Source organism: Ambystoma mexicanum, chromosome 8 (genome assembly GCF_040938575.1).
Source record: "Ambystoma mexicanum isolate Mex_15411 chromosome 8, UKY_AmexF1_1, whole genome shotgun sequence".
NCBI lineage: Eukaryota > Metazoa > Chordata > Amphibia > Caudata > Ambystomatidae > Ambystoma > Ambystoma mexicanum.
In genome coordinates this window covers 79,839,747-79,854,607 of record NC_090929.1, presented here as the reverse complement: position 1 = coordinate 79,854,607, position 14,861 = coordinate 79,839,747, and the positions used below count along the sequence as shown (strand labels likewise).

The following is a 14,861-nucleotide window of genomic DNA, read 5'->3' as shown; positions in this document are numbered from 1 at the left end:
TGCAAGCCCAAATTCACCCCCAAGATAATATGGATGTCCTTGGGCATCACTCCCCAGGGATTGCGTGACAACAGATGTATATTTAATGGCAAAGATGATATTTCCATTGATGCTCAGGAAGGCCGATTAGCGGCAACCTTAGCCCTCAATTTGTTAGACGGTGGCAGTAGTAAATGAGGAGAGACTCTTCTAATGGGGAAGTAGCTATGGAAATGGTGAAAGCCACACAAATTGGGTCTAACTGTCCTCCGTCCCTAACAACTCTGCCTGTTCTACTGGCGGTTGATAATGGAGTTTGTACATCTGTTTCCACCTCTGAGCATCTAACTTATATTGGAGGTACTGCTAATCACACTGCCTCTCTTTCTAAGTCGATTATGGAGGATTCCTCTCTGAACAACTTAGAAAATATAAGGCCTGTATAAGGCGGAGGTGCCCAATTCCACAGTTCAAGGAAATTTGAATCCTGGTATGGAATGCGAGGAAAAAAGAGGACTCTCCCGGGACTCTAATCCTGGCACTATGGCTGACGGGGAAAATTTAACTCCCTTGAAAATAGCTATAGGCATTCAGACTGATCCACTTGTAAAAAAACCCGGTTCGGGGGATAATAATGGCCTTCCCCTTTCTGTCACCGTCATCGAACACTTAGCCCATCCTGTTTCCAATGCTCCCATAGATAAAATTGAGGTGACTGATACTGAAGTGAGAGGTTCATCTTTAGATGCTACCCAAAAAGTTAAATTAATTGATGCTCCAAGTGAGAACTTGTCAACCACCCCTAAGCCTTGGGACACTCGGAGCCCCACTACCTCTAATATTCCTACCCTTGTCAATATTGCCTCGGCTAAACAACTTTTATTGGATTTCTATTCCAGTGCAAGGCGCTACCACTACTTTGGGTATTGATAAGGTTAATACTAATGATACCCAAAATCCTCAAAAGGTTGGTCAGGTAAGATATGTTTCAAGGGTCCATATGAGTATCCCCCAATCAGCTACGGGGGACTCAACAATTGGGCTTAAAACAGTGGGAGACCTCTATGTCCCAAAGATCATGGACCCTACTCCAATGAGGCCTATTAATTCAAGTAATTCAGGCTCTTTTGGTAATCAGGATAGACTACCTATAAGTGGCCCACATACCACTCAGAGGGGGACAATTTTACAGGGTGCAAAGGGTTCGGAAAAAAACTCAAGAAGATCCACTAAATCAATTCAGTAGGGATATTGCTGATTCCTTGCCACAAACTCTGGGAAATAATGAACCCCTTGAGACTCTACAACTTATTAGTCTCTGGAGAGATGATATGCCCATATGCCTCAATCGAGGGAATATTCTGAACATTTTCCGCCAAATACTGACACTGTCTCTGGTGTCCAGCTATGATTTAGAAAGGATCTATTTCCCATTCAAGGAATGAGCCGATCTGAGTAATATTTTTCTTAAATCAAGAGTGGTTATGGATCTTATTTTGGGAGAAATTGACGGTTTGCGGGAATTAGGCTTTGAAATTAAGTCAGTGAAACCTACTCAAATTCCTGTGAAACCTGAAAGAACGGAGGAGTACAGGGGAAATTTGACCATGGTTTATCACCCAGAAAGATTTCTCCAACCCCAGCTGAGGCATTTTCCAGCAAGGTATTACGGAGATGCCCGAGAATGGGCCCAGGTTACCTCTGCCCTGTGGAACTGATCAATGCTTGACAAGTATGGCCTCTCAGATGAAACCAGTTGATACTGGCAGCTTGGGATGCCTTTCTTGGAATACTAGGGGGAATCTACAACTTCTTACAAACTTGGATACAGTTTCTATGTTAAAATTTACGGATGTTTTTTTTTTTCTGCAGGCAACTTGGCTGCTTTTCACCCCTTTTATTGACGGCTATGAAATTTGTTCCCAAATCGCTAAACTTAGTCTGGGGGTAGAGTGTCTGGGGGTCTACTCATTGGTTTAAAGTCTACTCTTGGTCTTTTCACTACAGTTATCCCTGATATGCCTCTCCGTATCCTAGCGGTTGAGGCCTCTTCTAAAGAGGATTTGCTGGACATTTTATTGATTAACATTTACTGGCACCAAGGGTTAGCACCTCTAGAGCCCTTCTTGGAAAGGTTAACGGAAGTGATCTTAGCATGGAAAACCAGGAACACAAGTGGGAAAGTGATCCTCGCCGGGGATTCAAACTCAGATTGTTCTACTACTCCCGTTGACGATTATGGGGACTTGGGTCAGGACATGGGGAACTCTGCCTGTAGGGGCCAGAAATAGTTCTGGGGCATATTATGGAACCTCTCCTTGGAATCTGTCGGTTTGGTATGCCTTAACGGAATTTCTGATATTGCATGCCCACTTCTTCCTACTTGGCGGAGGGGTTCCTCCACTTCCACCATAGATTACTTTTTTGTAGCTCAATCTTTGGTTCCACTATCCTCTGAAGTTTAGGTGAACTTAAATGACTGGAGTGATCACAGGACCTTGACTGTCGATTTCTACCTGGCTTCTAAATAATTGCTTACAGGGGGCCCATGCAATTTGAGAAGTGTGGGACAAGGTTCAGGTGTTCGTTGGTCCCCAGCTAATATAAAACTCCTTAACGGCCAACTTATGTCCACCCTCAATAATACATCCCTTTTATGGAAACAAGTCGTCTTCAACATACCACATTATGATACATTTCTGAAAGCTCTTCATGGTAGGGTCCATGATAGTTTGAGAAAGGGTCATCCTAAAAGACAACATATGCATAGATTTGACGAAGAAGTGGCCAAGGAAAAGTCCCTCATGCTGAAGTTGCTCAGAGGAACCCGTTATCTTGATGCTGATCAGTCGGACAAAAATGCTAAGATCAGATCCATCCGACAGAGATATAAAAATGTTTGTATTGCAAAAAAAAGCAGTATGCTCCAAAAAGATGCTGAGCTGATGCTACGGGTCTTGGTGAAAAGGGATCTCAGGGCTTTCTGGGCTCTCTGCTCTTTCCAAGACACTGTCTCTGTAACTGACCAACTGAACAGTATCTCAGAGGTTCAATGTGTAGAATTGACGGAGCTGTTTGGACGAGGGGAAGAGGGACTCCAAGAACCAGCTGTAGGGGAGGGCATAAACATCTCCTGGGATCCGATCATTTGGTTGTATTCAATTTAATTTCTAAAGCTAAGAACTCAAGGGCTCCAGGTCCGAATGGACTTACAAATAATACAATGAAAGCACTACCTGAAATGTGGGCCAATATATTATCCATGCTATTTCAAAATATAGTGAGTAGCGGCACTATACCCATTAGTTGGCAGACTGCACACATAATTCCTACCTTTAAGAGACGTCAACAGAATCTAGACCAATCTCACTGATCGATGCAGACTGCAAACTTTTTGCCTCTCTCCTACTCTCGCATGTCAACGAATGGATTACGATCAACCATATCCTAGATAAATACCAGACGAGATTTAGGGATGGACATTCTACTAACCTTAATGGTTTCATTCTAACTGCTCTTCAAGATTCAGCATGGAGTAAATATGGGGGCACACTATATGTTGCCTCTATTGACCTATCAAATGCGTTTGACTTGGTAATTAGGTCTCGACTCTGGGCTAAACTTTCCAAGTGGGGCCTGTCTGCTGGTTTATTGAAACTTATCATGGATATGTATGAGAACTCGGGGATACATGTATGCCTGAATTTGGAAGGGAATCTTTCCAGAAGGATAAGAACACGGATAGGTGTGAGACAGGGTTGCTCTTTGGCACCCTGTCTCTTTATCCTTTATCTGGCAGATGCCAGTGAATTTCTCAGGGATGCTGGGCTGGTGAGTGCTAAATTGGGGGATCACAGGTTTTCGTGGTTGGCGTATGCTGACGATTTCTTGCTATTTGACCATACCAAAGTCGTATTACAAAGACTAGTATATAATTTTGAACAGTATGCTGTAACAAATGGGTTAAAAATTAACCCAAGCAAAAGCCGCTTAATGGTAATTTCTAAGGGAAAAAGGGGGAATAAGCTTGAATGGAAAATTGGAGCATCTGTTTTTTAATCTTAGCCCAACCTTCGGCCTGTGACCATAGACAGTCTATCAGACATAAGGCCATTCCACTTATATCCCAGACCATTAAGCTGGATAAAAAAATATGGTAGATTCTCCCTGAAGCCAGCCGTAGATTTCTTTGAAGGGAAGATTGTCCCGAAGCTGACATATGGTATGTGTAACGCTCACCTGATTCCCACGGAGGCGCGGGTCTTGGCAGGAAGCTGTCTGTGACTCGAAAAGTGATGTGCAGGACTCGATTGGCTTCTGGGGTCGAACCTCTTCGCACTGTGTGTCGGACTCGAAGAGTGAGGTTTCTGCAGGTGAAAGAATATGGGGGTTAATGGTCTGGGTAGTTGAATGTCCCTCTCTCCCTCTCTCTTCCCAGCTTTTTCGTAGAGCCCCCAGGTCAACGTGCTCACCTTATATAGGTGAATGCTGGGCTCTCCATCTGCGTCTGGTGCAGGGTGCCGTTGCCAGTTTCTTCACTGGTGAAACATAGGCCTCTTGAATTCAGAGGATGGTTACCGTCGTTGTCTGCACGAGCGGTGAGTTTCTGGACACCTTTTGTCTTTATAGTCTTTAAATGCGTGGCACGTTTATATGCAGACTCTATATAATGCTTTTCCCTTATGTATTGCAGGGCTCTTGAGATGGAAGATGAAGTAAAGCGCCTGGAAGTTTGTAAGTATGGCAAGCGCTCTAATTGTCTCTTTCCTTGCAGCTTAGTTCGTGTTAAAGAGACGCCGGAGTATTTGCAGGCGTTTTATTGCGACGAGCGGGATGGACGTAAGTAAATACCTGCTTAATGTCTTTTCTTTCGCCTTTCAGATGTTGGTTTGCAGCGCCGGAGTCCGCGGAATGCCAGTAAGTTGTTAACGATGCTTTGTCTTTACAGGCGGCGATGCAGAACGAAGAAATCCAGAATCCACAGCGTGCCGGTAAGTATGGCAATGCTTTTGCCTTTGCAGGTGGAGATGCGGCGTGACGAAGCGGCCGCAGCCGATGGATCAGGTGAGTAAGTACTGCGTGTAAAGTTCGCCTTGCTAACCTGTTGTTTCTGTTCTTTGCAGGTGCTGATGATGTCTGGATACTGAAATGGTAAGTAGGATTCTTGCAGGTCCAGGATCAGAAGAAGAAAAGCCGGAGCAGACTCGGTGAGCGTTCTGCTGCAGATGCAGAATAACGCGAAGCAGGCTTCATCTATCGGGTGTGGTTTAAATAGCCTTGGAGTGATGAGGCGTCTTCTTCCACGGCCCCGCCTAGGTAAGAAAAGAGTTCCAGTTTCCAGAAGAGTTCCAGTGCTGTATCCAGGGAGTGGAGCTGCCCCACCCAGGTAAGAAAGTAGTTCCTGTTCTTAGATAGCTTCTAAGTGGCTGGTAAGTAAGCAGCATGGTCTGCTGCAGGTAAATCCACCCAAGCATCCTCACACCTATTATGAGCCCGGCGCTTCCAGTGCCGGGACCAATGGTTTTGATGAGCCTGGTGCCACCGGCGCCAGGACAAGGTCCAAAAGGTCCCAGTGGGGACCGGCTGGTGCCTAGGATTAGGGTTAGGGGCCCGCTTCCAAGGACGTTGGGCTGGTCCTGGCTCCTTGGAAGCAGTGATCATGACAGTACCCCCCCTCAAGACCCCTCCTAAGCGTGTCTTCTCCGGGGGTTTCGGCTTGTCGGGGTGATTCAGATGGAATTTTTTGACCAGACGAGGTGCGTGGACGTATTCTGGAGGTTCCCAAGACCTTTCCTGGGGGCCGTAACCTTTCCAATCAACCAGATAATATAACTTAGATTTGGAGATTTTGGAGTCCAGGATGTTCTTTACTTCGAATTCAAGTTCTCCATCTACTAAAACCGGTTCTGGGAGTTCAGTCAATCGGGTTTCTGGTTGCACAGGTTTTAATAAGGAGACATGGAATACTGGGTGTATTTTCATATGCGTAGGTAACTCCAATTTGACAGCCACCGGATTAATTATGGCAGATATGAGATAGGGTCCAAGGTATCTCGGGATGAAGGTGCGGGGTCCCTTTAGAGGCAGGTGCTTAGTGGATAGCCAGACTTGATCTCCTACAGCGTAATGAGGAGCCTCTTTACGGTGTCGATCTGCTCCTCTTTTGAATTGAGCTTTAGCTCTTTGCAGATGGGCCGAGGTTTCCTTAAAAGCACGGGTGATCTCCGAGTGCAAGTGATCCACAGCAGGTGCTTCGAATTCTTGGGGAGGATCCAGGTTAGAGGTTCTAGGATGGTGTCCGTATAGTAAGAAGAAGGGAGTCTTCCCTGTTCCAGAATGAATCGAATTATTGTAAGCGTATTCAGTGATCCAAAGAATATCCTTCCAGGGGTTTTCAGTTTGTTGGAGCATGCAACGTAGATATTGCTCTAGAGTTTGATTTGTCCTTTCGGTTTGTCCGTCAGTTTGGGGATGGTGACTAGTTGAAAGTCTTACATCAATTTGGGCTAGACGACAGCAACTGCGCCAGAAGTGAGAGATGAATTGACTTCCCCTATCGGAGACTAAAACTGAGGGAAAACCGTGTAGCCGAACGATGTTTTCTAAGAATTCTCGGGCCAATACTGAGGCTGATGGTAGACCCTTTAGGGGAATGAAGTGAGCCATCTTGGAGAATAGATCCACGACTACTAAAATGGTAGTATACCCCGAGCATGGAGGTAAGTCCGTGATGAAATCCATGGACAGGGTATGCCATGGACAGGGAGGGATGTCTAGTGGCTGTAGTAGGCCGGCTGGTTTTTCCTTCTGACTTTTATTCTGGGCACACACACCGCAGGAGATTACAAAGTCTCTAATATCCTTTTTCCATGACGGCCACCAGAAATGTCTTTTAATCTTTTCCATGGTTTTGGTAATGCCAGGGTGACCCTCCATTAAAGAATCTCGATAACAGGAGATTACTTGTTTTTGTATTTTCTCACAGGGTAAATGCAATCGTCCTCGGAAATATGGTAGGTCTTGATCCACTGAAAATTCTTTCCCCTTTAATTGCCAATCTTGTAAATCGCCCGGAGTTAGGAGTGATTTAACCATGGTCTTGATGTCTTCAAAAGATTGAGCGCTGACCAAACCCAAAATTCTTTGTTCTGGAATTATGGGTATTGGTTCTGGATTGGTCAAATGTTCATCTACCCCCATCCGGGAGAGGGCGTCTGCTTTTCCGTTCTTACTGCCTGGTCGATAAGTAATTATAAAGTCAAATTCGGCTAGAAACAGAGCCCAGCGAAGCTGTCTGGAAGATTGAGCTTTGGCTGTCTTTAGATATTGTAAATTGCGGTGGTCAGTCATTACGGTGACTGTGTGTCTGGCTCCTAGAAGATAATGCCGCCAGGCTTTAAAGGCCGATCTGATGGCCAAAAGTTCCTTGTCTGTAATTGAATAGTTGATCTCGGGAGGCGAAAACTTGCAGGACCAAAAGGCAACAGGATGTAGTTGGTGTGTGACCGGATCTCTTTGTGATAACACTGCCCCCATAGCAAGACTAGAAGCATCCGTTTCCACGATGTAAGGAAGTTCTGGGCGAGGATGTTTTAAAACAGGTGCAGAAATGAATTTAGCTTTTAAGTCCTGAAAAGCTTGTTCTGCTTCAGAAGACCACTCAAAACGTTTGTTCTTTTTCAACAGAGCGGTGATGGGCTGGACTATCCGAGAAAATTCAGGAATGAATCTGCGGTAAAAGTTAGCGAATCCTAACATGCTTTGAACTCCTTTTACAGAGGTTGGTGATGGCCACTTGATAATTGCATCAACTTTCTTTGAATCCATATGGACTCCGTTAGGCGACAATATGAATCCCAGGAACTCGACTTCCGTTACGTTGAAAACGCATTTCTCAAGCTTAGCAAAAAGATTATGTTGACGCAATCTCTCGAACCTTTTTAACGTGTCTCTGATGTTCTTCTTCAGATGATGAATAGACGAGGATGTCGTCAATGTAGACAACAACACACACGTCTATGAGTTCTCTAAGGACATCGTTCATAAAATATTGGAAAGCAGCAGGAGCATTACACAGTCCAAAGGGCATCACTTGATATTCGAATAGCCCGTACTTGGTGCGGAAGGCCGTTTTCCATTCATCGCCCTCTTTTATCCGTACCAAGTGGTAGGCTCCTCTGAGATCCAGCTTTGTGTATATACATGCATCTTTGACTTGGTCCAGGAGTTCAGGGATCAAAGGTAACGGGTATCTGTTTTTAACGGTGATCTGATTCAGGGCGCGGTAATCTATGCAAGTCCTAAGGTCTCCTTCCTTTTTCGGAACGAAGAACAAAGCCGATGAAGCTGGAGATTTTGAAGAACGGATAAACCCGTTAGCTAGGTATTGGTCCAGGTACTGTCTGAGGTGAAGGTTCTCTGGCTCGGTGAGGGCATAAATCCTGCTGCAAGGAGGAGTTGTTCCAGGTATCAGATCTATTTGACAGTCGTAAGACCTATGAGGAGGCAGGGTGTTAGCTTGATCCTTCCGGAAGACGTCTTGGAATTCCTGGTATTCGGGAGGTAATTTGGGAACCTCCTCAGAAGAGATTGCCGCCAGTGAAACATCAGACCGAGGATAACAAGTGGTAAAACACTCTGGAAACTGAACCGTCTTTGCTCGCCAATCGATCTGAGGATTGTGCTTCTCTAACCAAGGGATTCCCAGAATGATCTGGAACTGAGGGGCCTTGATTACATCGAACACGATTCTCTCCCGGTGTCCATCTTGACTCACTAGCGTCACTTCTTGGGTGGCATGCGTTACTGGTCCGGAGGCTATCTCCGTGCCATCCACAGTAGTGATGACGTCTTTTACTGCCTTAGGGACAAGGGGAAGATTCATCCTTGATACCATTTCACGGTCCACATAGTTACCGATTGCTCCGCTGTCAATGTAAGCTTCAATTGCATGCAAACGATCCGGACGTTCAGGACTAATGAGGACCATGGGTATCACGAAATGCGAGGTCACGGGACAGATCTTAACGCTCGGCAAGAGGACCTCTACTCTTGTCGGGCGAGGTCGTTTCCCTGCTCTGACTTTGTGGTACAGGTATCCGCGGCTCCTACAGTCTTCTTAGCTGGTTTCACTGGACAGTCCAGAAGAAAGTGTCCTGAGTTTCCGCAATAGAGGCATAATTGCAGCTGCCTTCTTCTTTCCCGCTCTTTCTGGGTTAAAGGTCCTTTCATGCCCCCTATTTGCATGGGTTCCACAGTGTCAGCTCCCTTATTCGAGGTCTGTGGTTTAGAAAACACTCGGGTATCAAATCTGGAACGATCTGCCTTCCTGTTCTGTAGTCTATGGTCCAATTGGACAACTAAGTCAATATAATCAGAACATTCTTGTGGAGGATTCACAACTTGCGCTAACACATCCTTGAGCTCTCCACGCAGCCCTCTGTAGAAAAGCGTTATTCTCTTGTCCTCGGGCCATTGTGTTTCCACTATGAGTCTATTGAAGGAGGCTATATAAGTCAAGAGGTCTTGATTACCCTGTCGTAATGAGAGAAGTTCATTGTCCAAGGCCTGCCCTTGTGCATTTCTTGCGAACAGTTTCTCCATGCTGGACTGGAAGGCCTGAAAATCATGTAAAACCGGATCATCCTGGGTGACTAACGGGATCGACCAATCTGCAGCGCTGCCACTGAGATAAGAAAGCACGAAAGCCACCTTGGTCTGGACTGTTGGGAATGCAGCTGGTCGACATAAGAAGTGTAGGCGGCACTGGTTGATGAACACTGCGAATTTCTTTGGATCACCAGAAAAGCGTTGGGGCGGAGCCAAGGGCACATTACCGGGCAGATTGATTTGCACTGGATTTGAAGCTGATGCAGAAGGATAACTCCCTCCTGGAACGGGCAAAGGTGTCTGTCCTGCCTGCGTTTGTAACAACTGCCTAGCAAGGTCCTCTGTTCGCTCCTTGGAAATTATCAGTTCTCTTCTTAGAGAGTTTGTTTCCTGACGAGCTGCATGTACTTCTGCTCTTAATTCCCCGAGCAACTGGGCTAGTCGATCAGTGTCTGAGGTTTCCATTGCGCCTGGGTAGGAGTTTTGTGGTGGGCTTCGCGTTCTGTAACGCTCACCTGATTCCCACGGAGGCGCGGGTCTTGGCAGGAAGCTGTCTGTGACTCGAAAAGTGATGTGCAGGACTCGATTGGCTTCTGGGGTCGAACCTCTTCGCACTGTGTGTCGGACTCGAAGAGTGAGGTTTCTGCAGGTGAAAGAATATGGGGGTTAATGGTCTGGGTAGTTGAATGTCCCTCTCTCCCTCTCTCTTCCCAGCTTTTTCGTAGAGCCCCCAGGTCAACGTGCTCACCTTATACAGGTGAATGCTGGGCTCTCCATCTGCGTCTGGTGCAGGGTGCCGTTGCCAGTTCCTTCACTGGTGAAACATAGGCCTCTTGAATTCAGAGGATGGTTACCGTCGTTGTCTGCACGAGCGGTGAGTTTCTGGACACCTTTTGTCTTTATAGTCTTTAAATGTGTGGCACGTTTATATGCAGACTCTATATAATGCTTTTCCCTTATGTATTGCAGGGCTCTTGAGATGGAAGATGAAGTAAAGCGCCTGGAAGTTTGTAAGTATGGCAAGCGCTCTAATTGTCTCTTTCCTTGCAGCTTAGTTCGTGTTAAAGAGACGCCGGAGTATTTGCAGGCGTTTTATTGCGACGAGCGGGATGGACGTAAGTAAATACCTGCTTAATGTCTTTTCTTTTGCCTTTCAGATGTTGGTTTGCAGCGCCGGAGTCCGCGGAATGCCAGTAAGTTGTTAACGATGCTTTGTCTTTACAGGCGGCGATGCAGAACGAAGAAATCCAGAATCCACAGCGTGCCGGTAAGTATGGCAATGCTTTTGCCTTTGCAGGTGGAGATGCGGCGTGACGAAGCGGCCGCAGCCGATGGATCAGGTGAGTAAGTACAGCGTGTAAAGTTCGCCTTGCTAACCTGTTGTTTCTGTTCTTTGCAGGTGCTGATGATGTCTGGATACTGAAATGGTAAGTAGGATTCTTGCAGGTCCACGATCAGAAGAAGAAAAGCCGGAGCAGACTCGGTGAGCGTTCTGCTGCAGATGCAGAATAACGCGAAGCATGCTTCATCTATCGGGTGTGGTTTAAATAGCCTTGGAGTGATGAGGCGTCTTCTTCCACGGCCCCGCCTAGGTAAGAAAAGAGTTCCAGGTTCCAGAAGAGTTCCAGTGCTGTATCCAGGGAGTGGAGCTGCCCCACCCAGGTAAGAAAGTAGTTCCTGTTCTTAGATAGCTTCTAAGTGGCTGGTAAGTAAGCAGCATGGTCTGCTGCAGGTATGTCCACCCAAGCATCCTCACACCTATTATGAGCCCGGCGCTTCCAGTGCCGGGACCAATGGTTTTGATGAGCCTGGTGCCACCGGTGCCAGGACAAGGTCCAAAAGGTCCCAGTGGGGACCGGCTGGTGCCTAGGATTAGGGTTAGGGGCCAGCTTCCAAGGACGTTGGGCTGGTCCTAGCTCCTTGGAAGCAGTGATCATGACAGTATGGAGCTTCACTGTTTGGATATTCATACTTTCTGGGACACTGTAGAGGGCATCTTCTGGAGAAAGGTGATGAAATTGCCTAACAATATTCCAGCTGTGGCCATAAGGTTTGAATTGGGGCTTGTGTGAATGAGAGCTAAATCCCTCTGGCGGGCTTTGGCTTTATTCCGTTATTTGCTCTGTCCTAAAGAGGACTCCCTCTATGTTGACTTGGTCAAAATTATTTTCTCCCAGGGTTGCTTGGTTCGGAACGTCTACCTTAAAAGGTTCAGAGAACTCTGTGATAGGACTCTGTTGGACTTGTCTACGGACACTGCAACTTTAATGTCTAATCCAGACAAGGTAAAAAAAACTCCTTTATACTCATGATTGGAACTGTACAATCGAAAAATTCCAATCCTTTCCCTCCCTTATTGATTTAAAATTTGACCATAAGAAAAGAGGAACGTTATCTCTGATTATGACACAATTCCCAAATTGTTACTTTCGTTCTCTCCTTTTGAAACTGAGATGGAATATTCTCCCCACTAAAGAAGTTCTGTATAGAAGGAATTTGATTAAAGAGACCGACACCCTCTGTCTTTTTTGTCATAAGCCAGGGGTTATAGTAACTGCTCGCCATCTGTTTCTAGAATGTGCCGGTCTCCAGGGCTTTATACCTGGGGAAATGAAATACCGTATGTTCCGGCGTATAAGACGATTTTTTAACCCAGGAAAATATTCTCAAAAGTTGGGGGTCATCTTATACGCCGGGTGTCATTTTATAGGGCGGGTATATCCCAAACTTTATATTTTAACTGGAAAAGTTGGGGGTCGTTTTATACGCCCAGGTTTCTTATACGCCGGTACATACGGTACTTTAGGACTTCTGGGGTCAGATGACTTCATCTGGTCAAGCTGTCTCTCTATTTCCAATGCTGTGGAAGGCTTGGCGGTTGCTGGTTTCATTAAATCTCTAGATCTCTTTGCACCTCTGAACTGACTAGAGTTCCCCATCTTTCCAAGGGCTTCTCTGGTTTTCATTCTGCCTGCATTTCTCCTTCCCTTGTAGCCTTTTCTAGCCAATCCGTCGACTTTCCAAGTTGCTACTGTGGATTAAAGGTGGTTGCAATGATTTCTGCTATGTATGAAATCTGGAATTAATATTGTAACTTTTTCAACTTTTGCACTGATTTTAAACTCTATACATTTTGATATGTATTTTCAATAAATTTTATGGTTGATGTTATTAAATGCAATTGTAAAGGTTTCATATGTAAACCATATACAAATAAAACAAATTAAAAAAACAGGCCCTGTACTCTTGGGTCTGCCATTATGATCCCTAGAAGGTCATTAAATGTGGGTGGTTACTGAAGTCTGGGAAACAGCTGTCAACATAATCTTTTCTGTTTGGTTGTTTTTAAGGATGTGGCCAGGAATAAACAGGATAGAAATTGCCAGTACCACACCTGAAGACATGGCAGTTGACGTGGCAGTTGACAAAGAAGCCAGCACTTCAGCTGTTAATGGGGGACCCCGCCGAGATACCAGCACCGCAGCTGAATTCAGGGCTGTTGACCAAAATGCCAGCACTGCAGCTGTTAATGGGACAGGCAGCCGAGTGACCAGCACCACATCTGGACTCAGGGCAGTTGACCAAGATGCCAGGACTGCAGCTGCTAATGGGGCAGGCAGCCGAGTGACCAGCACCCCATCTGGACTAAGGGCAGTTGATCAAGATGCCAGGACTGCAGCTTTCAATGGGGCACCACACAGAGATACCAGCACCACAGCTGGATTCAGGGCAGTTGACCAAGATGCCAGCACCGCAGCTGCTAATGGGGCAGGCAGCCGAGTTACCAGCACCACATCTGAACTTGGAGCAGTTGACCAAAATGCCAGCACTGCAGCTGTCAATGGGGCACCACGCGGAGATACCAGCACTACAGCTGGTTTCAGGGTAGGTGACCAAGATGCCAGCATTGCAGGTGCTAATGGGGCAGGCGGCCAAGTGACCAGCACCACATCTGGACTTGGGGTAGTTGAACAAGATGCCAGCACTGCAGCTGTTAATGGGGGACCCCGCAGAGATACCAGCATCGTGGCTGGAGATGGGGCCATCGACCAGGATACCAACATTGTAGCCATTGATGGTGGAGCCGGCCGAGATACAGCGTCGGTCACTACCGCCAAAACCAGTTTGGCCCACGTGTCTGTGGTGGAAGCCAGAGATGCAGCATACAAGGTTAGTACCAGAAACTGGGCAGCAGGGTTGCGGGGAAGGCATAGAGGGTGGTGGGGAGTTATGACTACCTGGGGAAACGACCATGGTACAAATGTCAAACTTAGAAACCTCATCCTGCCCCGGGTTCAAAGACGTGTAATCGATCTAGCCTGCTTCAGACTCCCCATTCATTCCAAACGTTTACTGCCACTCAACTGTTCTCAAGGAGTTGGGATTTTTGGAGTAGAGCATTATTCATGGACCTGTTATCGCAGCTGTGGAACTGCGCCTTACCTGTCACACTACTGTTGTATCCCAGATGCTGCCTTAAAACTAAACACTTGCTTCTTTCATATCTTCTTCCGCAGGAATTCCGGTGCAGTCTTGAGCAGGTGATGGCCCAAATCATGGACATGGCCAATTCTCAAGTATCAGAGGCACAACGCTGGGAGAAATGGTGGCAACAGGCAGTGCTGGAAATAAACCAACTGTATGCATGAACACCATGGGCGCCCCTTCACTGGGCATCCTTATCACTGTCTGCAATGGATAATGTGCACGCCAAACATTCTGAACAAATGTTGGTCAACACAAATTGTGACTCGCACTTATAATCATTTAACAATATGATATATCCCGTCAAATGCTTTTTATGATAAACCTGACATTACACACTTCATTTCCCTCCCCACCACAATCGCAACCTTTGTTAATAGTATAACACTGCTGTGTTTGAGCTCTCACCACACAACCCTTAAATTGATCAAATTTATTTTTTATAGCTTTATATAGCATGGGCCAGGTCAAAAGGAGCCTCGGAGCACTGTACAGTGAAGAGAAAAAGACACAGGTGCTAAACAAGGTCATACATGTGTATATCAACAAATAAAGATAGCAAATATTTACACTAATATCTTCTTCTTATAAACGTCACACGTGATCAAGAATGTACTTGCCAGCCAAAATGGACCATGGCTCCAGAGGGCCTTATCAGAACAGAGAGGTGTGGGGTGATGGGTGAGGGGTGGTAGAAAGGTACTGATGGGGGGAGGGAGGGAGGGTTAGATCCTTCAAGGGAAGACTGCTCACTTCGGGTAGTACTAGTACTGGTACGGAAGGGTACT

General features: G+C 46.2%; 1 protein-coding gene across 1 annotated transcript in view; it reads left to right on the top strand.

Moving 5' to 3' along the window:
* CCDC180 (coiled-coil domain containing 180) overlaps nucleotides 1-14,644 on the top strand; it is a 728,974-nt gene extending 714,330 nt beyond the window's left edge. The window contains exons 36-37 of the mRNA XM_069609330.1: nucleotides 12,939-13,758; nucleotides 14,106-14,644. Coding sequence (XP_069465431.1) covers nucleotides 12,939-13,758; nucleotides 14,106-14,237 — 952 coding nt within the window. The 3' untranslated portion in view covers nucleotides 14,238-14,644. The remainder of the gene's footprint in view (nucleotides 1-12,938; nucleotides 13,759-14,105) is intronic.
* The last annotated feature ends 217 nt before the right edge of the window (nucleotides 14,645-14,861 follow it).